The following is a 26,118-nucleotide window of genomic DNA, read 5'->3' as shown; positions in this document are numbered from 1 at the left end:
AAAGTTGTTTAACATTGCATACTCTATCTAAATCATGAATGTTTAATTTTGACTTAAAGGGACATAATACTCTTGATACTGATGCAGTATAACTGTAAAAAGCTGACAGGAAAATATCACCTGAGCATTTCTATGTAAAAAAGGAAGATATTTTACCTCACAATTTCCTCAGCTCAGCAGAGTAAGTTCTGTGTAAAAAGTTATACTCAGCTGCTGCTCAGCTGCAGGTAGAAAAATAAATAAATGAAGAAATGAACAGCAGCCAATCAGCATCAACAGTGCTGAGGTCATGAACTCTTTTACTGTGATCTCATGAGATTTGACTTAACTCTCATGAGATTTCATAGTAAACTTTCTTTAAACTGAATAGGGAAATGACATGAGAGTGCACGAGGCTCAACCCCTTAGCTGTCCCAGGACAGACATACTGATTTGCTGCTTAGAAGTCCTTTACAATGGGATGTGGCTACTGAGGAACTTTTGAGGTAAAATATCTTTCTTTTTTACATAGAGATGTTCAGGTGATATTTTCTAGTCAGCTTTTTACAGCTATGCTGCATCACTTTCAAGTGTTTCAACATTTGGGTATTATGGCCCTTTAACTGTCCCTTTAATAGAGAGCACAGCTCAGTTAAAGAGTTTATATTGGACATGATGATCAGTAACTGATATATGCAGAAATGGTAGCTGATGGATAAACACACACTCTGATATGATACGCACATTACAGTTTTCTTTATTTGTGTAATATAAATAGTACTTTAATACCATAGATCCAATGATTGTATAAACTAATAAACAAAATATTGAAATAAAAATATGCAGTAAAAAAACTATTGTTTAATCACATTAAAAAATTGTAACAATAAACAATACCATTTTAAACAACTTTCCAATTTACTTTTATTATCTATTCTAATTTGCTTCATTCTTTTGGTATACTTTGTTGAAAAAAATATCTAGATAGGCTCAGGAGCTTGGAACTAGCTGCTGATCGGTGGCTGAACTTGTATGCCCATTTTCATCGGCTTACAAATGAGTTCAGCTAGCTCCCAAAAGTGCATTGTTGCTTCTTCAATAAAAGGAACAAAGAGAATAAAGCAAAATTGATAACAGAAGTAAATTGGAAAGTTGTTTAAAGGAACACTAAACCCACATTTTTTTTCTTTCAAGATTCAGATAAAGCATGACATTTTAAGAAACTTTCTAATTTACTCCTATTATCAATTTTTCTTCATTCTCTTGTTATCTTTATTTAAAAAGCAGAAATGTAAATCTTAGCAGCCAGCCCATTTTAGGTTCAGCACCATGGATAGCGCTTGCTTATTGGTGGTTGACATTTAGCCACCAATAAGCAAGGATAACCCAGGTTCTCAGCCAAAAATGGACTGGCTCCTATGCATCAAATGCATGCTTCTTAAATAAAGATAGCAAGAGAATGCAGAAAAATTGATAATAGGAGTAAATTAGAAAGTTGCTTAATATTGCATGCTCTATCTGAATCATGAGATGTGTCCCTTTAAAAATGTATAATCTGAATCATGAAAAACAATTGGGGTTTCATGTCCCTTTAACTTTCTGAACTTAGACTCTACTACAACACCAATATTTGTATGCTTATATTTACCTTTAAGATAATTTCAGCTAATTGTCCATCTCTCACATATTACTCTTAACTGTAATTTAATTATCGATTTATTTATTTTCCATTTCCTGCAATGTATTACAGTCTTTGGTATGAGCAAATGAATGTCAATTTCAATATATAGATGTAGTGGCTAAATACGGTACATGACTTGATAATTGGGACTATAATATTAGTTGAAACATATAATATATACTAATCTGCTGCATCCTCTGTTCTTACGCAGCCGTGTGATTCTATTTTAGGTTCCTATTTATACTTTCATTTCAATCAGGTTTACACCAACTGCAATAATCACAAATTAAATGGATCTGTTGATTTTCAGACTCTCAGGACAGCTTTACCTTCTGCTCAAAGGGAAAGAATGTGCTCTAGGCTATTAACGCCATTTGAGAGAAATGAGCATTTCCTTTTCATATGCAAAAGATGGAATATTGAATTTAAATGAGTCAACTGCACTGAAACAGAAGACACACGCAGATTGCATGCGAGCTGGTAAATAAACGACTTGCTATTTTTTAGAGTTAAAAACAAGACTGTTTGCAGCCACCCAAAACAGATTATCTGACAGAATCTCAGAGGGAGCTCCATCTGTTAAATCCAAAGTACCCACTGGTTCATGCCGAATGTAATCGCTAAACCTGTGGCGTATCATAAACTTTCAAGCAGGCAACAAATTGAGACTATGGGATAAACTGCGCATGAGGAACATAAATAGCAAACTGTCATTACCAAAGTCAACTAGCTTGACTCCTCCTTCTGTTGTAAGAAGAATATTGTTACCCTTGACGTCACGATGGATGATTCTATTGTTGTGTAAATGTTGAAGACCCTGGAAAGAAAAAAAAAAAAAAAAAATTACTCCTCAGTTTAAAAATAATTACTCTACTATTAGGAGCTTAATGAATTCAGTGCGCCTTTGTTCTACAGCAACATCTGTCCAGCCTATCAAAGGCCTGACATGCCCCGCTGCTAGCACAGCAGGTTATGTTATAGTCATGGTTTTTGTAGCATAAAAAGGCCTTGTGCAGCTAAACAGCACACTGACTGCCAATGCATGTAATATGAGGATTCTTACCAGGAGAGCTCCATAGAGAATGTATGAGATTACAGCTTCATCCAAGCATTGACCACACTTTAAGATGGTTTTCACTAGATCAGTCACAGAACCACCATTGCACAACTGTGGATATAGAGAAAAATATAATTTGGTTATTTCATGCTATCAAGTTTTTTTTTTTAAGAGGAGATAATGTACAATCTGATATTTTTTTAACACATATTGGGCTAGATTACGAGTTTTGCGTTATGAGGGGTGCGGTATTAACTTGCACGTTATTGTCACCACTCACTTTCCTACAGCGCTGGTATTACAGGTTTTTATAAACCCGGCGTTAAAAGGCAAGAAGTGAGCGTAGAGCAAAATTGTGCTCCATAACACACTCCATTATCAGCGCTGCTTAAGTCAGCGGTGAGCTGGTTGTACGTGCTCATGCACGATTTCCCCATAGACATCAATGGGGAGAGCCGGCTGAAAAAAAGCCTAACACCTGCAATAAGCAGCGTAAAGCTCCGTAACGCAGCCCAATTGATTCCTATGGGGAAACAAAATTAATGTTTACACCTTACATTCTAATATGAACCCCGAGTCTAAACACCCCTAATCTTACACTTATTAACCCCTAATCTGCCGCCCCCGACATCACCAACACCTACATTATACTTATTAACCCCTAATCTGACGCTCCGGACATCGCCGCCACCTACATTATAAACCCCTAATCTGCTGCCCCCAACGTCGCCGCCACTATAAGAAACATATTAACCCCTAAACTGCCACACTCCCGCCTCGCAAACATATATTACATTTATTAACCCCTAAACCTAAGTCTAACCCTAACACCCCCTAACTTAAATATAATTAAAATAAATCTAAATAAAACCTACAATTAATAACTAAATAATTCCTATTTAAAACTAAATACTTACCTGTAAAATAAACCCTAAGCTAGCTACAATATAACTAATAGTTACATTGTAGCTATCTTAGGGTTTATTTTTATTTTACAGGTAAGTTTGTATTTATTTTAACTAGGTAGAATAGTTATTAAATAGTTATTAACTATTTAATAACTACCTAGCTAAAATAAATACAAATTTACCTGTAAAATAAAACCTAACCTAAGCTACACTAACACCTAACACTACACTGCAATTAAATAAATTACCTAAATTAAATACAATTAAATAAATTAAATACAATTACCTAAATTACAAAAAAACCCCCACTAAATTACATAAAAAAAAAAAAAAAAAAAACCCTAGCCTAAACTAAACAACCAATAAAAGGGCCTTTTGCGGGGCATTGCCCCAAAGAAATCAGCTCTTTTACCTGTAAAAAAAATACAAACATCCCCCCAACAGTAAAACCCACCACCCACACAACCAACCCCCCAAATAAAACTCTAACTAAAAAAAACTAAGCTCCCCATTGCCCTGAAAAGGGCATTTGTATGGGCATTGCCCTTAAAAGGGCATTTAGCTCTATTGCGGCCCAAACCCTAACCTAAAAATAAAACCCACCCAATAAACCACTTACAGTTTTGAAAAGCGGACATCTATCCTCAACGAAGTCGGAAGAAGTCATCCAAGATGGCGTCCCTTAGATTCCGATTGGCTGATAGAATTCTATCAGACAATCAGAATTAAGGTTGAAAAAATCCTATTGGCTGATGCAATCAGCCAATAGGATTGAACTTCAATCCTATTCCAATCAGCCAATAGGATTGAGCTCGCATTCTATTGGCTGATTTTTTAAAACCTTAATTCGGATTGGCTGATAGAATTCTATCAGCCAATCGGAATCTAAAGGACGCCATCTTGGATGATGACATTTAAAGGAACCTTCATTCATAGTTAGTCGTCGGAAAGAAGAGGATGCTCCGCGTCGGATGTCTTGAAGATGGAGCCGCTCCGCGCTGGATGGATGAAGATAGAAGATGCCGTCTGGATGAAGACTTTTTGGAGGACCACTTCTCCCGGCTTGGATGAAGACTTCTCCCGGCTTCATTGAGGACTTCTTGCCGCTTCGTTGAGGACTTCTTCTGGCTTCGTTGAGGATTGATGTCCGGTCTTCAAAACTGTAAGTGGCTCTTCAGGGGTTAGTGTTAGTTTTTTTTAAAGGGTTTATTGGGTGGGTTTTATTTTTAGGTTAGGGTTTGGGCCGCAATAGAGCTAAATGCCCTTTTAAGGGCAATGCCCATACAAATGCCCTTTTCAGGGCAATGGGGAGCTTAGTATTTTTTAGTTAGGGTTTTATTTAGGGAGGTTGGTTGTGTGGGTGGTGGGTTTTACTGTTGGGGGGGTTGTATTTTTTTTTACAGGTAAAAGAGCTGATTTATTTGGGGCAATGCCCCACAAAAGGACCTTTTAAGGGATATTGGTAGTTTATTTTAGCCTAGGGTTTTTATTTATTTGGGGGGGGGGCTTTTTTATTTTGATAGGGCTTATTAGATTAGGCGTAATTAGTTTAAATATCTTGTAATTTGTTTTTTATTTTGTGTAATTTAGTGTTTGTTTTTTTTGTAATTTAGGTAATTGTATTTAATTTATTTAATTGTATTTAATTTAGGTAATTTATTTAATTGTAGTGTAGTGTTAGGTGTTAGTGTAACTTATGTTAGGTTTTATTTTACAGGTAAATTTGTATTTTTTTAGCTAGGTAGTTAGTAAATAGTTAATAACTATTTTGTTACTATTCTACCTAGTTAAAATAAATACAAACTTGCCTGTAAAATACAAATAAACCCTAAGCTAGCTACAATGTAACTATTAGTTATATTGTAGCTAGCTTAGAGTTTATTTTATAGGTAAGTATTTAGTTTTAAATAGGAACCATTTAGATAATGATAGTAGGTTTTCTTTAGATTTATTTTAATTATATTTAAGTTAGGGGGTGTTAGGGTTAGGGTTAGACTTAGGTTTAGGGGTTAATAAATATAGTATAGGGGCGGCAGATTAGGGGTTAATAAATGTAGGTAGGTGGAGGTAATGTTAGGGACAGCAGATTAGGGGTTAATAATATTTAATTAATGTTTTTGAGGCGGAAGTGCGGCAGTTTATGGGTTAATATGTTTATTCTAGTGGTGGCGGGAGCGGCAGATTAGGGGTTAATAATTTTATTTTAGTGTTTGCAATGCGGGAGGGCCTCGGTTTAAGGGTTAATAGGTAGTTTATGGGTGTTAGTGTACTTTTTAGCACTTTAGTTATGAGTTTTATGCTACAACTTTGTAGTGTAAATCTCATAACTACTGACTTTAGAATGCGTTACGAATCTTGCGGGATAGGCTGTACCACTCACTTTTCGGCCTAAAAAAATAAGCTTGTAATACCGGCGCTATGGAAGTCCCATTGAAAATAGACTATACGCAAATTGCGTAATTTTTTTGCGGTAAGGCCAAAAAAATGTGCGGGACAGCTGTACTTACAAGACTCGTAATAGCAGCGGTAGTAAACAAGCAGCGTTATGAGGCTTAACGCTGCTTTTTTTACTCATAACGCAAGACTCGTAATCTAGCCTTTTATTCTTTAAACAGTTCAGGGTGTGCTAAATAAAGGTTGAAAAAATGGTTTAACAGAGATTTAAAGGGATATGGCATATGAAAAGGTGTTAGACTGGGAAGGGCTCATATATGTATCTGTGTGTATGTATGTGTGGATATAAAGTATATAAATATATATAAATATATGCATATGTTTGTGTGTGTGTATATATATATATATATATATATACACACGTGTGTGTATATATATATATATATATATATATATAAATATATGTGTGAGTGTATGCAGTATATACCCTCACAGGCCACTTTATTAGGTACACCTTGCTAGTACCGGGTTAGATGCCCTTTTGCCTTCAGAAATGCCTTAATTCTTCGTGGCATAGATTCAACAAGGTGTTGGAAACATTCCTTAGACATTTTGGTCCATATTGACATGATAGCATCACGCAGGTGCTGCAGATTGTTATGCTCAAGAAACCAGTTTGAGATGATTAGAGCTTTGTGACATGGTGCATTATCTTGCTGGAAGTAGCCATCAGAAGATGGGTTCACTGTAGTCATAAAGGGATGGACCTGGTCAGCAACAATACTCAGGTAGGTTGTGGTATTTTCAATGCTCAGTTGGTACTAAGGGGCCCAAAGTGTGTAAAGAAAATATCCCCCACACTATTACACTACCACCACCAGCCTGAACCATTGATACAAGGCAGGATGGATCCATGCTTTCATGTTGTTTATGCCAAATTCGGACTCTACCATCTGAATGTCACAGCTGAAATCAAGACTCATCAAGCCAGGCAACGTTTTTCCAATCTTCTATTGTCCAATTTTGTTGAGCCTGTGCAAATTGTAGCTGCAGTTTCCTGTTCTTAACTGACAGGAGTGGCACCCGGTGTGGTCTTCTGCTGCTGTAGCCCATCCGCTTCAAGGTTTGATGTGTTGTACGTTCAGAGATGGTATTCTGCATACCTTGGTTGTAACAAGTGGTTATTTGAGTTACTTTCTATCATCTCGAACCAGACTGCCCATTTTCCTCTGACATCACCAAAGCCTTTTTCGTCCACACAACTGCCACTCACTGGATATTTTCTCTTTTTCGGACCATTCACTGTAAACCTTAGAGATGGTTGTGTGTGAAAATCCCAGTAGATCAGCAGCTTTTTAAATACCCAGCCTGTCTGGCACCAACAACCATGCCATGCTCAAAGTCACTTAAATTCTCTTTCTTCCCCATTCTGATGCTCAGTTTGAACTTCAGCAAGTTGTCTTCACCACGTCTAGATGTCTAAAAGGATTTAGTTGCTGCTATGTGATTGGCTGATTTAAAATTTGTGTTACCAAGCAATTGAACTGGTGTACCTATTAAAGTGGCCGGTGAGTATATATATATATATATATATATATATATATATATATAAAGCTCTAAGGATTTGGAAGGCACTCACCGGGTCTTATAATAAAATAAACACTTTTTTCATTGACGTTTCGGGGTCACCCCCGTTTTCAAAACAAGTTATAAAAATGATAATACAAGCATCATAGATCTAATGATCTTACAGAGGAACCAGAGTCATATAATAAATTGCTAATAAACGGCTATGTATAACTTCCTATTATGTCATGTAATTACACAAGAGGCTATAAGATACCTAAGGCTACAACACTGTCGAGCCTCCAAGATGCAAGTCTATTCTAAACTATATGTATGTCTCAGGATACAAATATAGTTACAGCAATTAATAATGCCCTAGGACAAAACTGGCCTCTCCTGGTCTCTGACAATGACTTTCTTCAGGATCATCTCATCAAAACTGACCCTAGAAATTGTTATATCTCAGAGACTTGGCTAAAAAATAAACCTGGATGCTTTCGGTGCTTGGGTTACACTACCTGTGGGGGACTTACCACTGGGAATAAATTTAGTCACCCCTACTCAACAAAGAAATTTTCAATAAAGCAAAGGGTCACCTGCACAACCAAGTTTATGATTTATCTGCTTCACTGTGTGTGTGGCTTGTTTTATGTCGGAAAGATAGTGGATGATCTTAGAACTAGAATGGCCAACCATCGATGGCCATTCGAGCTGCTATAGACAAAGGGACTTCCGACCAACCAGTGGCCAGACACTTTGCTGTTGCTAAACACAGTGTTTCGGACCTCAAGTACATAGTAATCGACCATATCCCACCATTACCAAGAGGGGATGATAGAGCCAAGTTGCTACTCTAGAGGGAATTGAGATGGATTTACACCTTGGGCACTACGACTTCTCGAAGCCTGAGTGTTCACTTGGACTGGCACTGTTGTCTTTAAAATGGCATATATCTATTCATAATAGACCCTAGCAAAAAGTATAGGATATTAAAAGCCCAAGATTTATCTTAGAATTATTGTAGTTTACTGCCCTTCAGCTGTTCTGTTTTCTTTATCTTAGTCACCCTCATAAGTAAGATTGTAGTAGGATTATTAGATGCTGTAACTATATTTGTATCCTGAGACATACATATAGTTTAGAATAGACTTGCATATTGGAGGCTTGACAGTGTTGTAGCCTTAGGTATCTTGTAGCCTCTTCTATGTAATTGCATGACATAATAGGAACTTATACATAGCAGTTTATTAGCAATTTATTATATGACTCTGGCTACTCTGTAAGATCGTTAGATCTATGATGCTTGTATACCGCTGCATATTTCACTCCTGACAGTTTGCTTTTGTTTTTCATTTTTATGCACAGACGCTTCTGGTGTGGCATCCGGTTGCCATGGATACGGAGATCGTGACACGTTGGTCACATGACGTCGGCAACCTCCGGGACACTGCCAGGAATGCCGCAATGGTGAAGGGTTCTCATGAATAAGAAGGGTGAGTGTTTGTCATTTTTGTAACTTGTTTTGCAAACAGGGGTGACCCGAAACGTCAACGAATAAAGTGTTTATTATGTTATAAGACCCGAATAATGAAAGTTTAATTTTGACTTGAGTGTCCCTTTAAGTAAAATATTTTTAAATAAGAATTTAGACTAAAACTCTAGTGTTTCTATCATATGCAGTTTGTCACCCTCACAGAAATAATTTGCTGGAAAAAAATACACTTATTTTGAGAGACTCAAAGAAAAGGAAAAAAAAAAGATTGAAAATGTTATCAATACATTGTTTTTGAAAATAGGACCATATAGTGATTGTGATCTATCTGAAAGGTGTTTGTTTTAAGTTGTGCTTTTGGTAAGCAGACCAGCAGTGCAACTTTAGTAAGGTTTAAAATAACTGCTTGTTGCTTAATGGAGCAAAGACTTATGTTTTATTTATGTTGTTGTTGCTGCAAGCCACACATGCTTGGAAACAGACCAAGACTTGCTTTTAGATGTGTAGGGGTTTGTACACTAAGGGCTAGATTACAAGTGGAGTGCTAAATATCACTTGCATACAAGCCATATTACCGCTCCACTTTGTAATACCAGTGCACGATAATGTATGCTGGTATTACAAGTTAATCACAATTTCGAATGCAAGCTCACGTTCGCATTGCTAGGAAACAAGAGAACACGCTTCCATAGGCTCCAATGGGAGCCTCGTTCTGATGCCATCATAGTCTTCCAAAAAGTGAGAGGTACACCCTCTCCTGTCAAGCCTGTTACCGCATTTTAAAGTCAGTAGTCAAGAGTTTTATGGTCTAACGCCGTAGCATAAAACTCTTAAATAAAGTGCTAAAAAGTTCACTAACACCCAAAAAATACCCATTAACCCATAAACCGAGGCCCCCCCCCCACATCGCAAACACTAAAATAAATTTTTTAACCCCTAATCTGCCGAACCGGACATCGCCGCCACTATAATAAATATATTAACCCCTAAATCGCCGCACTCTCGCCTCGCAAACACTAGTTACATTTTATTAACCCCTAATCTGCCATCCCTAACATCGCCGACACCTACCTACATTTATTAACCCCTAATCTGCCACCCCCAACGTCACCACCACTATATTAAAATTATTAACCCCTAAATCTAAGTCTAACTAAATACTTACCTATAAAATAAACCCTAAGCTAGCTACAATATAACTAATAGTTGTAGCTATCTTAGGATTTATTTTTTATTTTACAGGCAACTTTGAATTTATTTTAACTAGGTACAATAGTTATTAAATAGTTATTAACTATTTAATAGCTACCTAGTTAAAATAAAGACAAATTTACCTGTAAAATAAAACCTAACCTAAATTACAATTACACCTAACACTACACTATAATTAAATTAATTCCCTAAATTAACTACAATTAAATACAATTAAATACAATTATCTAAAGTACAGAAAAAAAACACACTAAATTACAGAAAATAATAAAATAATTACAAGTTTTTTAAACTAATTACACCTAATCTAATCCCCCAAATAAAATAAAAAAGCCCCCCAATATAATAAAAAGCCCTTCCCTATACTAAATTATAAATAGCCCTTAAAAGGGCCTTTTGCGGGGCATTGCCCCAAAGTAATCAGCTCATTAACCTGTAAAAAAAGTACAATACCCCCCCAACATTAAAACCCACCACCCACACAACCAACCCTACTCTAAAACCCACCCAATACCCCCTTAATAAAACCTAACACTAACCCCTTGAAGATCACCCTACCTTGAGAAGTCTTCACCCAACCGGGCCGAAGTCCTCAACAAAGCCGGGCGAAGTGGTCCTCCAGACGGGCAGAAGTCTTCATCCAAGCCGGGAAGAAGAGGTCCTCCAGACGGTCAGAAGTCTTCATTCAGATGGCATCTTCTTTCTTCACCCATCCGGTGCGGAGCGGGTCCATCTTCAAGACATCCGACGTGGAGCATCCTCTTCTTTCTTCATCCGACGACTGAATGAAGGTTCCTTTAAATGACGTCATCCAAGATGGCGTCCCTTCAATTCCGATTGGCTGATAGAATTCTATCAGCCAATCGGAATTAAGGTAGAAAAAATCCTATTGGCTGATGCAATCAGCCAATAGGATTGAACTTCAATCCTATTGGCTGATTAGAACAGCCAATAGGATTGAGGTTGCATTCTATTGGCTGTTACAATCAGCCAATAGGATTGAAGTTGAATCCTATTGGCTGATTGCATCAGCCAATAGGATTTTTTCTACCTTAATTCCGATTGGCTGATAGAATTCTATCAGCCAATCGGAATTGAAGGGATGCCATCTTGGATGACATAATTTAAAGGAACCTTCATTCAGTCGTCGGATGAAGAAAGAAGAGGATGCTCCGCGTCGGCTGTCTTGAAGATGGACCCGCTCCGCGCCGGATGGATGAAGATAGAAGATGCCATCTAGATGAAGACTTCTGCCCGTCTGGAGGACCTCTTCTTCCCGGCTTGGATGAAGACTTCTGCCCGTCTGGAGGACCACTTCGCCCGGCTTCGTTGAGGACTTCGGCCCGGTTGGGCGAAGACTTCTCAAGGTAGGGTGATCTTCAAGGGGTTAGTGTTAGGTTTTATTAAGGGGGGATTGGGTGGGTTTTAGAGTAGGGTTGGTTGTGTGGGTGGTGCGTTTTAATGTTGGGGTAAAACAGGTAAAAGAGCTGATAACTTTGGGGCAATGCCCCGCAAAAGGCCCTTTTAAGGGCTATTTGTAATTTAGTATAGTGTAGGGCTTTTTATTATTTTGGTGGGCTTTTTTTATTTTATTAGGGGGATTAGATTAGGTGTAATTAGTTTAAAAAACTTGTAATTATTTTATTATTTTCTGTAATTTAGTGTTCGTTTTTTTAATTTAGGGAATTAATTTAATTATAGTGTAGTTTTAGGTGTAATTGTAACTTAGGTTAGGTTTTATTTTACAGGTCAATTTGTCTTTATTTTTGCTAGGTAGTTATTAAATAGTTAATAACTATTTAATAACTATTCTACCTAGTTAAAATAAATACAAACTTGCCTGTAAAATAAAAATAAATCATAAGCTAGTATTAGTTATATTGTAGCTAGCTTAGGGTTTATTTTATAGGTAAGTATTTAGTTTTAAATAGGAATAATTTAGTTAATGATAGTAATATTTATTTAGATTTATTTAAATTATATTTAAGTTAGGGGGGGTTAGGGTTAGACTTAGGTTTAGGGGTTAAGAACTTTAATATAGTGGCGGCAACGTTGGGGGCGGCAGATTAGGAGTTAATAAGTGTAGGTAGGTGGCGGCGACATTGGGGGTGGCAGAGTAGGAGTTAATAAATAAAATGTAGGTGTCGGCGATGTTGGGGGCAGCAGATTAGGGGTTTATAAGTATAATGTAGGTGGCGGGGGTGTCAGGAGAGAAAGATTAGGGGTTAATAATATAATGCAGGTGTTGGCGATGTCGGGGGCGGCAGATTAGAAACATAGAAACATAGAAACATAGATATTGACGGCAGATAAGAGCCATAGGCCCAGCAAGTCTGCCCGACCTTACCTAACAGTATAAACTTATCTAGTTCGTAGGATAGCCCTATGCTTGTCCCATGCATTTTTAAAGTCCCCCACAGTGTTTGTTGCTACTACCTCTTGAGGAAGTTTATTCCATAAATCAATCACTCTTTCTGTAAAGAAGTGCTTCCTCAAATTACTTCTGAATCTACTACCCTTTAGCTTGAGCTCATGACCCCTTGTTCTTGAATTTTCCATTTTATGTAAAATACCCACAGCCTCAGTTTTACTAAACCCTTTAATGTACTTGAAAGTTGCTATCATATCACCTCTTTCCCTTCTCTCCTCTAAGCTATACATATTTAGGTCAATGAGCCTATCCTGGTAAGTTTTATTTTTTAGACCATGTACCATTTTGGTAGCCCTCCTTTGCACAGATTCAAGTTTGTTAATATCCTTCTGAAGATATGGTCTCCAGAACTGCACACAATACTCAAGATGAGGCCTAACTAATGATCTATAAAGTGGCATAAGAACCTTACTATTTCTGCTGCAAATACCTCTACCAATACATCCAAGCATTCTGCTTGCCTTACTCGCTGCATTACTACATTGTTTACTAAGTTTTAAATCATCTGAAATAATAATTCCCAAGTCCTGTTCCTCGTCTGTAACAGTCAGTAAAGTGTCATTGAGTCTGTAATTAACATTTGGATTTTTCTTCCCTAAATGCATTATTTTACACTTTGCTGTGTTAAACTTTAGACCCCAGTCGTTTGTCCAATCCTCCAATTATATATCACTTCTCATTTTGTCTACCCCCCCTGGAACATCCACTCTGTTGCAAATTTTTGTATCATCTGCAAAGAGACATACTTTCCCCTGTAGCCCTTTGCTGATATCGCAGATAAATATGTTAAACAAAACAGGGGTTAATAAGTATAAGATTAGGGGTGTTTAGACTCGGGGTTCATGTTAGGGTATTAGGTGTAGACATAACTTTTATTTCCCCATAGGAATCAATGGGGCTGCGTTAGGAGCTGAGCGCTGCTTTTTTGCAGGTGTTAAGTTTTTTTTCCGCCGGCTCTGCCCCATTGATTCCTATGGGGAAATCGTGCACGAGCACGTTTAGCCAGCTCACCGCTAACGTAAGCAGCACTGGTATTGAGGTGAGTTGTGGAGCAAACTTTTGCTCTCCGCTCACTTTTCTGCGGCTAATGCCGGGTTTGTAAAAACCCGTAATACCAGCGCTGTCTGCAAGTGAGCGGTGAGCATAAACTGCTTGTTAGTACCGCACACCATTACCGACAAAACTCGTAATCTAGGTGACAGTTCCCATAGACCGCAATGTAAAGGCACTTTTCAGCGCCGTTTTTTTCAAACACCCCACTCCCACCAATTTTAAAGCCCCAAAACTGCCTAGTGAAGTTTTTTTTGTTTTTTTTTAATTAAAAAAAGGCTAGATTTTTTTTTTTAATAAAAAAACTACAATGCCCTCCATTTTGAGGGTATTCGGGTCACTTCTATACCTTGCATGGGGACATGTGCATTCTGGAGTGTATGAGAATCTCATTGTTTCTTATTGTATGCACTTCATTTCTGTTTAATTTTATTCTCTGATACTACATTATAAGTTCTTTAATTTTATTGATGGTATTTTCTTTTTAACTGATAAAAGGTGTTGAAATTGAAAATGCTTTAAAAATCTGCCAGAAAAGGGGTTTCTTAATTATTGATTGGTGTCAACATGTCCCTTTTACGATCGATCAAGGAGGACTCAGTGCAATCTGCACCAAAAAGGAGCTTACATGAGATCTTATATGCATTTTATGAATATATGTTTGTGAGTGCCCTAATTTTGTATAAATAAAGCAGTGTACAAGCGATATTACACTATTTGGGGCTTCTCTGTTTTCATAGCTTGCGCTCTTTACTCGTGGAAGTGAGAATTGGTTCTAAGTAAATATTTATCAGTGAATTCTATATTTTTGTCACATAAAAATACAATTAACTGGCAAAGAAATATCTTTCTGGTTGACTGAAAAAATTAATAACACTGGCCAAAAAGCCTACTAAAAGCTTTATATCTATATGCTCAAATAAATATGTTCCCAATAATCATAGGTATATATTTCAGTATATTTAATTTTAAGACTGAGTGCTATAATAAACTGCAGTAAAAATCAGTACAATCAAGACGTGATTTGAAGAAAAAGTGCATCTGCTCCTGAAAAAGCGCAGGCTTTGTCATTTTTAGAAATCCTCGCTCTGTATGACGAAAGTGCCAGGAAGGAAAAGATTGATGTGCTTGATAACAATGAGGCAACAAATTACAGTCATTTGAAACCTTTACTGCATCAGTGCTCCTAGTGGCAGGCAATATAAAATAGACAGAAGCCATATCTCTATACTTAGACTTGATGGCAGCTCTGCCAGCAGCCGAGATGAAACATTCTGATCCAGAGAAGCACAGCTTCTTGCAAGCAGTTTCCATTAGTGGACAGCAATACATCAAAGGAGATGATAAAAAGCAGGAATTAGGCTCTTTGTGAATGAGTTTTTACTCACAACATTAGCTCCTAAGTCATCCCTTTCTTGTGTCTGTGTTATTGTTTGCATATTTCTGAGTTCATGCTAAGATTATGCAAAGGCACAAATTTCTGCTGCAAATGATGTCAGGTTATCGCTTATAATATTACTTTATTTGTAGCCCAAGAAACTTTTAAACCTGCATATAACACACTCCATTGTCCTCCTCTATCTATTTATCTATCTATCTATCTGTATACATATGACCATATCTACATGTTTTATTAATTAACACAGGGCTTGATTACAAGTGGAGAGCTAAATTATTGCGCTCCCGCAAACAGGTAAATTTGCCCATTGGCGGGAGCGCAATAATTAACCAGCCATTACAAGTGGCTGTTTATTGCTACCACAAGCTCGCATTGTAGGGTATTGTAGTTTTTTATTAAAGAAAATAATCTACACTTTTTCTTTAATAAAATAAAACTGCACTAGGCAGTTTTGGGGCTTTAAAGGTAGTAAAAAAGGGTTGGGGTGTGTTAGAAAAGAAGGCACTGAAAATTGCCTTTACATTGGGTCTATGGGAGCTGTGTGTTCCCAGTAAATATATATGTATATGCTTATATACATATATATATATATATATACTGTATGTATTAATACGTGTATATACTGTATACACATATTAACACATAAATATACTGTATATGTATATATAGCAACAGAAGCAAACACTGCTCAGACGATCCAAGTGCTGGTAAATCAGTAGCGTTTATTCATCCAGAATATAGGACATAGTCAGACAAGAAAAAAGCACCTGACATGTTTCGCGCAGGCGTACCTGCGCTTCATCAGAGGTGATTAAACACCACAGGTGAATCCCTATTTAAGCTAAACTGCACCAATTGGGTAAAGGTAACACTTTCACACCCCCATCAATTGGGGAATAACAAATACATATTAACCCATTAGAGGATGCAGCTATACATTCATATATGTGGATAACACACTACAATGGAATATTAACTCTATAAATACACATTTAGAAAACAATATAAGAATAATTAAAAGAGTAAAGAAATAAAAAGAAATTAATAATAATAATGTTAAAAAATATAGACAATAATAGCATTTCCAAAGTAACATGAAAAAAATAAAAGAAAGCAAAATATACAAATACTAAGTGTCAGCTGTTATATACATCTCTTATTTAATTAAAAAAACAACATCATAAAAATAATATATGAATTTTATAGTAGTTTATAGGTATATAGAAGTTATAATAAATATATATGAAAATATGTTTTGAATTCTAATATATATTATATCTATAAGTAAGCTCAACTTTAGCTAACAATTCAAGCTAAATTAAATTAAATGTTATAGGGAAGGAAGATAGATCCACATTCAAACACACTACTCACTAGTAGTGTAATCATTAATTATAAAACTGGTAACGAAATTTAGAGACCATTAGAGACTTAAAGTATTGTGGGAATTTAGTTATATTTAAAAAAATGCTGGGCTACTTAACTCCTTCGCTGCGTGAGGTTCTGATGCAATTTGTGACGGCATCTGAACGAGGCTCTCATAGAAGCCTAAGAAAGCCCGCTTTCGTGAGCACAATGCTTCCTAGCAATGCGAACGCGAGCTCACATTCGCATTGAGATTAAATTATAATACCAGCACACAATAATATGGTATTACAAAGTGGACTGTGTCTTTAAAGTTTTAAGTCTACCTATTTTAGAAAACATGAAAGCTTCAATTCTTAGCTCATTTGGGATTATGGTATCCATTTTAAAGATCCACTTGTGTTCCATCCTCAATTGTTCCATATGATTGTTTTCCCCTCTCCATTTGTTAATTAAGCTAGGTATATATATATATATATATATAAATATATATATATAAAAGTTTTTGCAAATTACTGTTACAGGATTTATTCAGGTACAGGACATCCTTATTTTTCTCAACCCTAGCATGTTTAATAGATAGAATATGTTCAGGTATACTTTCCTATGTGTTCTAGGTACTGCCTTCCAGATTTACATTTAATGAAATAAACTATGCTATGATCGCTATGTCTTATTAAATAATTAATCACATACTATTTCCTGGTTGTATTGGACCGAAAAGGTTGTACCTTTCTTGGAGTAACTACAAGCATTACTTGCTAAGGGCTAGATTACAAGTGGAGCGCTAAATATCGCTTGCATGCAAGCGATATTAGTGCTCCATTTTGTAATACCAGTACACGATATTGTGCACTGGTATTACACTGGAGCTGGCGGTAGCAATAACCGGACACTTGTAATCTAATTTAGCGCTACAATTGTAATAAAAGATATTGTTGACAGGTACTTCTATTACTCTTGCTCTTTAATTCAGTGAGTTCCAACCTATTTGTGTTTTGTTTTCATAAATCATTCTTGTTTTTTTAGGTAAGTATTTTCCATTTTTGCAAAACTTTTTCAAATATTTTCTCTTTCCTTCCGTTTATGTAACATAATGCATTACTGCTTCTGAGCCTACCTATGTATGCTTTTCAACAAAAGATACCAAGAGACTAAAGTACTTTTGACAACAGAAGTAAATTAAAAAGTCTCTTAAAATTCTATGCTTTATTTGAAACATGAATTTGAGTTTCATGTCCCTTCCTTAAAGTGAATCAAACTGTCAGGCCACATTTCCCTTTTGTAGTTTAAAGCTGATACAAAATTGATCCACAAATATATACAGGGGTGGCTTTGATGTTTTTAAATAAGGAAACGAGGAATGTTATTCGGAGGTCAAATTAAGTATTATTGGCTATAATAATTACTGAACTGGCATACTCAGAAGTTTTTCTTTATTTAAATTAACAATACTAAACCTTTCTGGAAAAAAATAGTAGCAATTTAAAAAAAAAAAGAAGCAAAGAAAAGGAGAAAAAAATCAACAGCAGTAGGAAAAAAAATAGCTTGTGTGTAAGTAAAAAGAGGTTTTGCTCTGTGAGGATGAAGGGAAAGGTGGGTTCTATCAAGCGGGGAGTTTGATTAAGTAGTTACTTTGTTAGATAAAAGAGTAGGTATTTGCCAAGTATATACAACCCCAATTCCAAAAAAAACACTATGGAAAATGCAAAAAAACAAACAAAAAGAGTCATTGGAAAATTCAATTCACCCTGTACTATATTGAAAACACATTATTAACACATTATTTGATGTTTTACTTTGTGAATTTAAAGCATTTTTGAAAATATACACTCATTTCAAATCTAATGACTGCAACACACTCCAAAATAAGTTGGGACAGTCGACTGTTTATCACTCTGTAACATCACCTTTTTTTGATAGCACTCGCACTCTCTGCTTATGCAACCATGTGCTTATAATCCAGGGAGAATGTGGTTTGGTGTGGTCCTGCTGGAAAATACAGGGACGTCCCTGGAAAAGATGACGTCTGGATGGCAGCATATGTTGCTCCAAAATGTATCATCAGCTTTTGACAACAGCTCTCAGCCAAAACGCGTCAGCTGTGCTCTGCTGACTCCCAGGTTTTTATCCGCTGTGTGTCTTCCTTCTTTTAAGTGATTATGGAATAAAGTATTCAAGACTTGTAACCCTTGCTGGTGCCCCGTTTTCCCTTTTTGATGAACTTCCGATGATTGACCTTCTTTTCGTGCAGCACAGCACTTTTGGGTATCTCCCTACCTATTTCCTTTAGCCTGATTGATTCAGCTCTACAAACCCAACGCTGGACCAATTGGATTTAGATATGGAGCACGCAACAAATACTCCCGTGACGTCTGAAGAGGGTGCCGGTCTGAACGCAAGGATTGATTTAGGTGAGTTACAAGCGCCCATACAGCAGAGGTGAAAGCTGAGCGCGACCTACGGGAAGCAGCACCCAAGGACCGGACGAGTCATGTAAGATGGGGTAAGCCTATTCTCCATTCCCTTTATTTTGAAGAGAAAAATTGCCACGCTCAATGCGAAAGAGCTTTTGGGACCAGTACTGATGACCTTGTCACTATTTTCTAACTGTTTACATCAGGCACTACTGAGAGAGGGGTACTATTTTGCACTTTTGGCTCCAAAATATATACATATCTTTCTGTATTAATGGTGCCCTTACAGATATGCAAGTTACCCATGCCATGGGCACTGACACACCCCCATACCATGGCAGACGCTGTCTTTTGGACCTGATGCAGATAACAGCTTGGATTGTCCTTTTCCTCTTTTGCCCGGAGAACACAATGGCTGTTTTTTCCAAAAACTATTTGAAATGTTGACTCATTGAACTACAAAACATGATTCCACTGTCCTACTGTCCATCTCAGAGGAGACCGAGCCCAGAGAAGTCGGCAGTGCTTCTGGTCAGTGTTAATGTATGGCTTCTGCTTTGCATTGTAAAGTCTTAACGTGCATCTGTGGATGCAGCGGTGAATGGTGTTGACTGACAAAGATTTACCAAAGTATTCTCAAGCCCATGTCAGGCTATCCATTACAGACTCATGACGTTTTTGAGATAGTGACCTTCACCTTCTACAGTGCAAAATATAATTAAAATATTCAAGGAATCCGGTCAAATCTCTGTGCGTAAAGGGCAAGGCCAAAAACCACTTTTGAAAGCGCTTGATCTCCGATCCCTCAGACATCACTGTCTCAAAAACCGTCATGAGTCTGTAATGGAAATCCTGACATGGGCTCGGGAATACTTTGGTAAACCTTTGTCAGTCAACACCATTCACTGCTGCATCCACAGATGCAAGTTAAGGCTTTACTATGCAAAGTAGAAGCCATATATGAACACCATCTCTGGGCTCGGTCTCCTCTGAGATGGACAGTAGCACAGTGTTTTGTGGTCTGACGAGACAACATTTCAAATAGTTTTTGGAAAAAACAGCTGTCGTGTTCTCTGGGCCAAAGACAAAATGGACCTTTCAAGCTGTTATCAAAGTCAGGTCCAAAAGCCAGCGTCTGTCATGGTATGGTGGTGTGTCCGTGCCCATGACATGAGTAACTTGCATATCTGTTAGGGCACCATTAATGCAGAAAGATATGTGTACATTTTAAATCAACATATGCTGCCATCCAGACGTCTTCTTTTCCACGGACGTCCCTGCATTTTCCAGGAGGACAACGCCAAATTACATTTTGCCTGGATTACAAGCGTATGGTTGCGTAAGCAGAGAGTGCAGGTGCTAGCATGGCCTGCCTGCAGTCCTGACCTGTGATTAAGAATGTATGGCAGCATTATGAAGCGCAAAATAAGGCAACGAAGGCCCCGCACAGTTGCACAGCTGAAGACATGCATAATGGATGAATGGGGAAAAATTCTTCTTGCTAAACTTAACCAACTAGTGTCTTCAGTGCCAAAATGCTTAATAAGTGTTATTAAAAAAAAGGTGCTGTTACACAGTGGTAAACAGTCAACTGTCCCAAATTTTTGGGAGTGTTTTGCAGTTATCAAATTTAAAATGAGTGTATATTTTAAAAAATGCATTAAATTCAAGTAAAACATCAAATAATATGTTTCCAATATAGTACAGGGTGAATTGAGTTTTCAAATGACTCTTTGTTTTTTGTTTTTTTCATTTTCCATAGTGTCCCAACTTTTTCAGAATTGGGATTGTATATATATATATATATATATATATATATATATATATGATCATTTGTTGTAAAATATATATCTAAACCATATATATATATTATACATACATGTGTTTATATAGGTATACATGTGTATTTATGTGTTTATATGTGTATATATGTCTGTAACTACATATACACACATATAACATACATAAATATATATGTACACATATATAAATATATATATATATATATATAATATATATATATATTTCCCCCGAAACGTCACTACAAATAAAACAACCTTTGTATTTAACACCAGAGAGTGCTGTCTTCTATCTTTTGTTATTATTACCCACATTCATGCACCCTGGCAAATCGTGATACTGTTTGTGAGAGTGCACTTGTCTTACTAACCTGTTACATACATATACACATATTTAGACATGTGTAAATATATATATATATATACTGTATATATATATATATATATATATATATATATATATATATATATATATATATTTATTGTGTGTGTGTGTGTGTGTATGTATGTAGTTCTATATTAAAGCCATTTGCAATCTTTTTTTGTCTAACACCTTAGACCTTATATCTTTGAGAACTTATAACTTTTAACTTATAACTTGTAATTAAGATTGTAACTGTACATTTCAAGGGACAGTCTACTTTAACATTAAAAGATAGATAATCCCTTTATTACCCATTCCCCAGTTTTGCATAACCAACACTGTTATAATAATATACGTTTTACCTCTGCAATTACCTTGTATCTAAGCCTCTGCAGACTGTCCCCTTATTTCAGTTCTTTTGACAACGTTATCTATATGACACACATGAACTAGCTCTGTCTAGCTGTGAAAAAGGCAGCCTTCAAGGCCTTAGTAATTAGCATATTAGCCTACCTAGGTTTAGCTTTCGACAAAGAATGCCAAGAGAACAAAGCATTTTTGATGATAAAAGTCAAATGGATGTGCGCAAAGAGCCGTGAATTAATCGCTTTCACAATACAGTCAGCGCGCCACTCGTAATCTATCCCAAAATGATTCCATCAGTACAGAACTCTTCAGCCATTGTATAGTGCTGACCTTGCATCACTGCACCAAAGCAGATAATGCCATTCATGATGTAAAACTGGCACTATATGCTCTACAACAATACTGAGCTAACTTTAGTACAAAGACAGTTCCCTGCCTTTTTTATTTAAAACAATATTGACATTTTTATGTTTGGTTTGAGGTTTGAACTTTTTAGCAGATCAGTTTTTTATTTTTTGCTTTAAATGTTTCTTCTTCTTTTACATAGAGTTTCCACTAATTATGGGTTTCTATTAATACTCTCCCCTTGAAAGCAGTAGAGTTTAACAGATGTTTGCAGATCTTCCAATCCTGAAGCAACCTTCACTGTAAAAAAATTACATCAATTATGTCCTAAAATTCCTCTGCTTAAACAAGAATACCAATAGCTTTTAAGACTTACTTTTTTACACCTCATTAGTAAATAGAATGTTAAATCAATTGATCATTGGAGCACAGCAATAAAGAAGAACCACTCATTGGATATTTCAACGACTGAGTTTAGCAAAATAAATGGTAATGGATATTGACAACATTCAGTTTGTTTGTGATTTATATGTAATTCTTTATAAACTTTGCAAATTCCTACAATGGAGCTGGTAAAAATGCAACATAAAGACTAGAGAGATGAACAGCAGAGTATCATCTAACTTCCAATTAAACGAGGAGCCTTGGGACATAATATATCACAAATACAATAGTATAACGAGACCAGAGACAGGCTTATGTAATTATCCCACAGTACTTATAAAAAGACCATCTTTATTGATGATTTAGGATCATATAAAAACATGGTACATTTTGGCCAAGTTTACAAGTGGAGCGCTATTGATAGTGCAAAGGTGCACTATCAACATCCCTTGACCACGCTAGGATTTGCACTTGACCAAATTGATATTACAAGTCAATGGTAAAGAACAATTACCAGACTAAGGGCTAGATTACGAGTTTTGCGTTAAGCTGAAAAAGCAGCGTTAACAGGTCCTAACGCTGCTTTTTCACTACCGGACATCGCCGCCACTAGAATAAACATATTAACCCCTAAATCGCCGCACTCCCGCCTTCGCAAACACTAGTTAAATATTATTATCCCTAATCTGCCGCCCCTAACATCACCGCCACCTACATTATACTTATTAACCCCTAATCTGCCGTCCCCAACTTCGCCGCCACTATATTAAATGTATTAACCCCTAAATCTAACCCTAACACCCCTAACTTAAATATAATTTAAATAAATCTAAAGAAAATAACTATAATTAACTAAATTATTGCTATTTAAAAATAAATACCTATAAAATAAACTCTAAGCTAGCTACAATATAACTAATAGTTACATTGTAGCTAGCTTAGGGTTTATTTTTATTTTACAGGCAAGTTTGTATTTATTTTAACTAGGTAGAATAGTTATTAAATAGTTATTAACTATTTAATAACTACCTAGCTAAAAACATAATTTATGCTTACCTGATAAATTTATTTCTCTTGTGATGTATTGAGTCCACGGATTCATCCTTACTTGTGGGATATTCTCCTCCCCTACAGGAAGTGGCAGAGAGAGCACCCACAGCAGAGCTGCCTATATAGCTCCCCCTTAGCTCCACCCCCCAGTCATTCGACCGAAGGCTAGGAAGAAAAAGGAGAAACTATAGGGTGCAGTGGTGACTGAAAGTTTAAAAATAAAAATATATATGCCTGTCTTAATAAACAGGGCGGGCCGTGGACTCGATACATCACAAGAGAAATACATTTATCAGGTAAGCATAAATTATGTTTTCTCTTGTAAGATGTATCGAGTCCACGGATTCATCCTTACTTGTGGGATACCAATACCAAAGCTTTAGGAATGGAAGGCACGACTGCTTGTACAACCTTTCTCCCAAAAATAACCTCAGAAGAAGCAAAAGTATCAAATTTGGAAAAAGTATGAAACAAAGACCAAGTCGCCACATTACAAATCTGTTTAACAGAAGCCTCATTTTTAAAAGCCATGTGGAAGCCACAGCTCTAGTAGAATGAGCAGTAATTCTTTCAGGAGACTGTTGGCCAGCAGTCTCATAAGCCAAACGGATGATGCTTTTCAGCCAAAAGGAATGAGAAGTAGCCGTAACCTTCTGACCTCTCCGCTTACCAGAGATTGTGCAACAGACGTTCCTTCTTTGAAGAAGGATTAGGACACAGTGAAGGAACAACAATCTCTTGATTGATATTCTTATAAGAAACAACCTTAGGAAGAAACCCAGGTTTGGTACGCAAAACCACCTTATCTGCATGGAAAATAAGATAAGGGGAATCACACTGTAAAGCATATAGCTCAGAAACTCTTCGAGCCGAAGAGATAGCTACTAAAAACAAAGCGTTCCAAGATAGAAGCTTAATATCCATGGAATGCATAGGTTCAAACGGAACCCCTTGAAGAACTTTAAGAACTAAATTTAGGCTCCATGGCGGAGCAACAGGTTTAAATACAGGCTTGATTCTGACCAAAGCCTGACTAAATGCTCGAACGTCTGGGACATCTGCCATACGTTTGTGTAGAAGAATAGACAAAGCAGATATTTGTCCTTATAAGGAACTAGCTGATAATCCCTTCTCCAAACCTTCTTGGAGAAAAGACAATATTCTAGGAATCCTAATCTTACTCCACGAGTAACCTTTGGATTCACACCAATAAAGATATTTGCGCCAAATCTTATGATAGATTTTCCTGGTGACAGGCTTTCTAGCCTGAATCAGGGTATCAATGACCAACAGTCAGATGCAGAGAAATTAGATTTGGATGCGTGAACAGACCTTGGATTAGAAGGTCCTGCCACATTGGCAGAGTCCATGGTAGAACCGAGGACATGTCCACTAGGTCTGCATACCAAGTCCTGCGTGGCCACGCAGGTGCTATCAGAATCACAGAAGCTCTCTCCTGCTTGATTCTGGCAACCAGACGTGGAAGGAGAGGAAACGGTGGAAATACATAGGCTTTATTCTGGCAACCAGACATAGAAGGAGAGGAAATACATAGGCCAGATTGAAGGACCAAGGCACTGCTAGAGCATCTATCAGTACCGCCTTGGGATCCTGGGACCTGGACCCGTAACAAGAAAGTTTGGCATTCTGACGGGACGCCATCAGATCCAATTCTGGTGTGCCCCATAGCTCAATCAGCTGGGCAAATACCTCCGGATGGAGTTCCCACTCCCCCAGATGAAAAGTCTAATGACTTAGGAAATCCGCCTCCCAGTTCTCTACTCCTGGGATGTGAATTGCTGAGAGATGGCAAGAGTGATCCTCTGCCCATCAGATTATTTTGGTTACCTCCATCATCGCTAGAGAACGCCTTGTTCCTCCTTCATGATTGATATAAGCTACAGTCGTGATGTTGTCCGACTGAAACCTGATGAATTTGGCTGCAGCAAGCTGAGGCCACGCCTGAAGCGTATTGAATATCGCTCTCAGTTCTAGAATATTTATCGGGAGAAGAGATTCCTCCCGAGACCATAAGCCCTGTGCTTTCAGGGCGTTCCAGACTGCATCCCAGCCTAGCAGGCAGGTATCTGTCATTACAATGAGCCACTCTGGCCTGCGGAAACACATTCCCTGAGACAGGTGGTCCTGAGACAACCACCAGAGAAGAGAATCTCTGGTCTCCTGGTCCAGATGCAGTTGAGGAGACAAATCTGCATAATCCCCATTCCACTGTTTGAGCATGCAGAGATGTAGTGGTCTGAGGTGTAGGCGGGCAAAAGGAACTATGTCCATTGCCGCTATCATGAGTCCGATTACCTCCATATACTGAGCCACTGATGGCCGAGGAATGGAATGAATAGCTCGGCAAGTGGTTAAGAGCTTTGATTTTCTGACCACCATCAGAAATATTTTCTTTTCTACCGAGTCTATCAGAGTCCCTAGGAAGGAAACTCTTATAAGAGGGAAGAGAGAACTCTTTTTTATGTTCACCGTCCACCCGTAAGATCTCAGAAAAGCCAACACAATGTCTGTGTGAGACTTGAAATAAGATGTCGTCTAGATAAGGCGCCACTGCTATGCCCCGTGGTCGTAGAACCGCCAGAAGGGACCCTAGCACCCTTGTGAAAATTCTGTGAATAGGGATGTGTAGATACGCATCCTTTAAGTCCACGGTGGTCATATATTGACCCTCCTGGATCAGAGGTAGAATAGACCGAATAGTGTCCATCTTGAATGTTGGAACTTTGAGGAACTTGTTTAGAATGTTGAGATCCAAGATTGATCTGAAAGTTCCCTCTTTTTTGGAAACCACAAACAGGTTTGAGTAAAAACCTAGCCCCTGTTCCTCTTTTGGGACTG

At 37.3% G+C, this 26,118-nt stretch overlaps 1 protein-coding gene across 1 annotated transcript in view; it reads right to left on the bottom strand.

Moving 5' to 3' along the window:
- Positions 1-26,118, bottom strand: part of LOC128645425 (myosin-IIIb-like) — a 268,888-nt gene that overhangs the window by 116,342 nt on the left and 126,428 nt on the right. The window contains exons 4-5 of the mRNA XM_053698423.1: positions 2,724-2,828; positions 2,378-2,477 (exon numbers count right to left, since the gene is read on the bottom strand). Of these exons, the coding sequence (XP_053554398.1) occupies positions 2,378-2,477; positions 2,724-2,828 (205 nt within the window). The remainder of the gene's footprint in view (positions 1-2,377; positions 2,478-2,723; positions 2,829-26,118) is intronic.

This window comes from Bombina bombina, chromosome 1 (genome assembly GCF_027579735.1).
Source record: "Bombina bombina isolate aBomBom1 chromosome 1, aBomBom1.pri, whole genome shotgun sequence".
Taxonomy (NCBI): Eukaryota; Metazoa; Chordata; class Amphibia; order Anura; family Bombinatoridae; genus Bombina; species Bombina bombina.
This window is presented reverse-complemented; position numbering and strand designations above follow the sequence as displayed.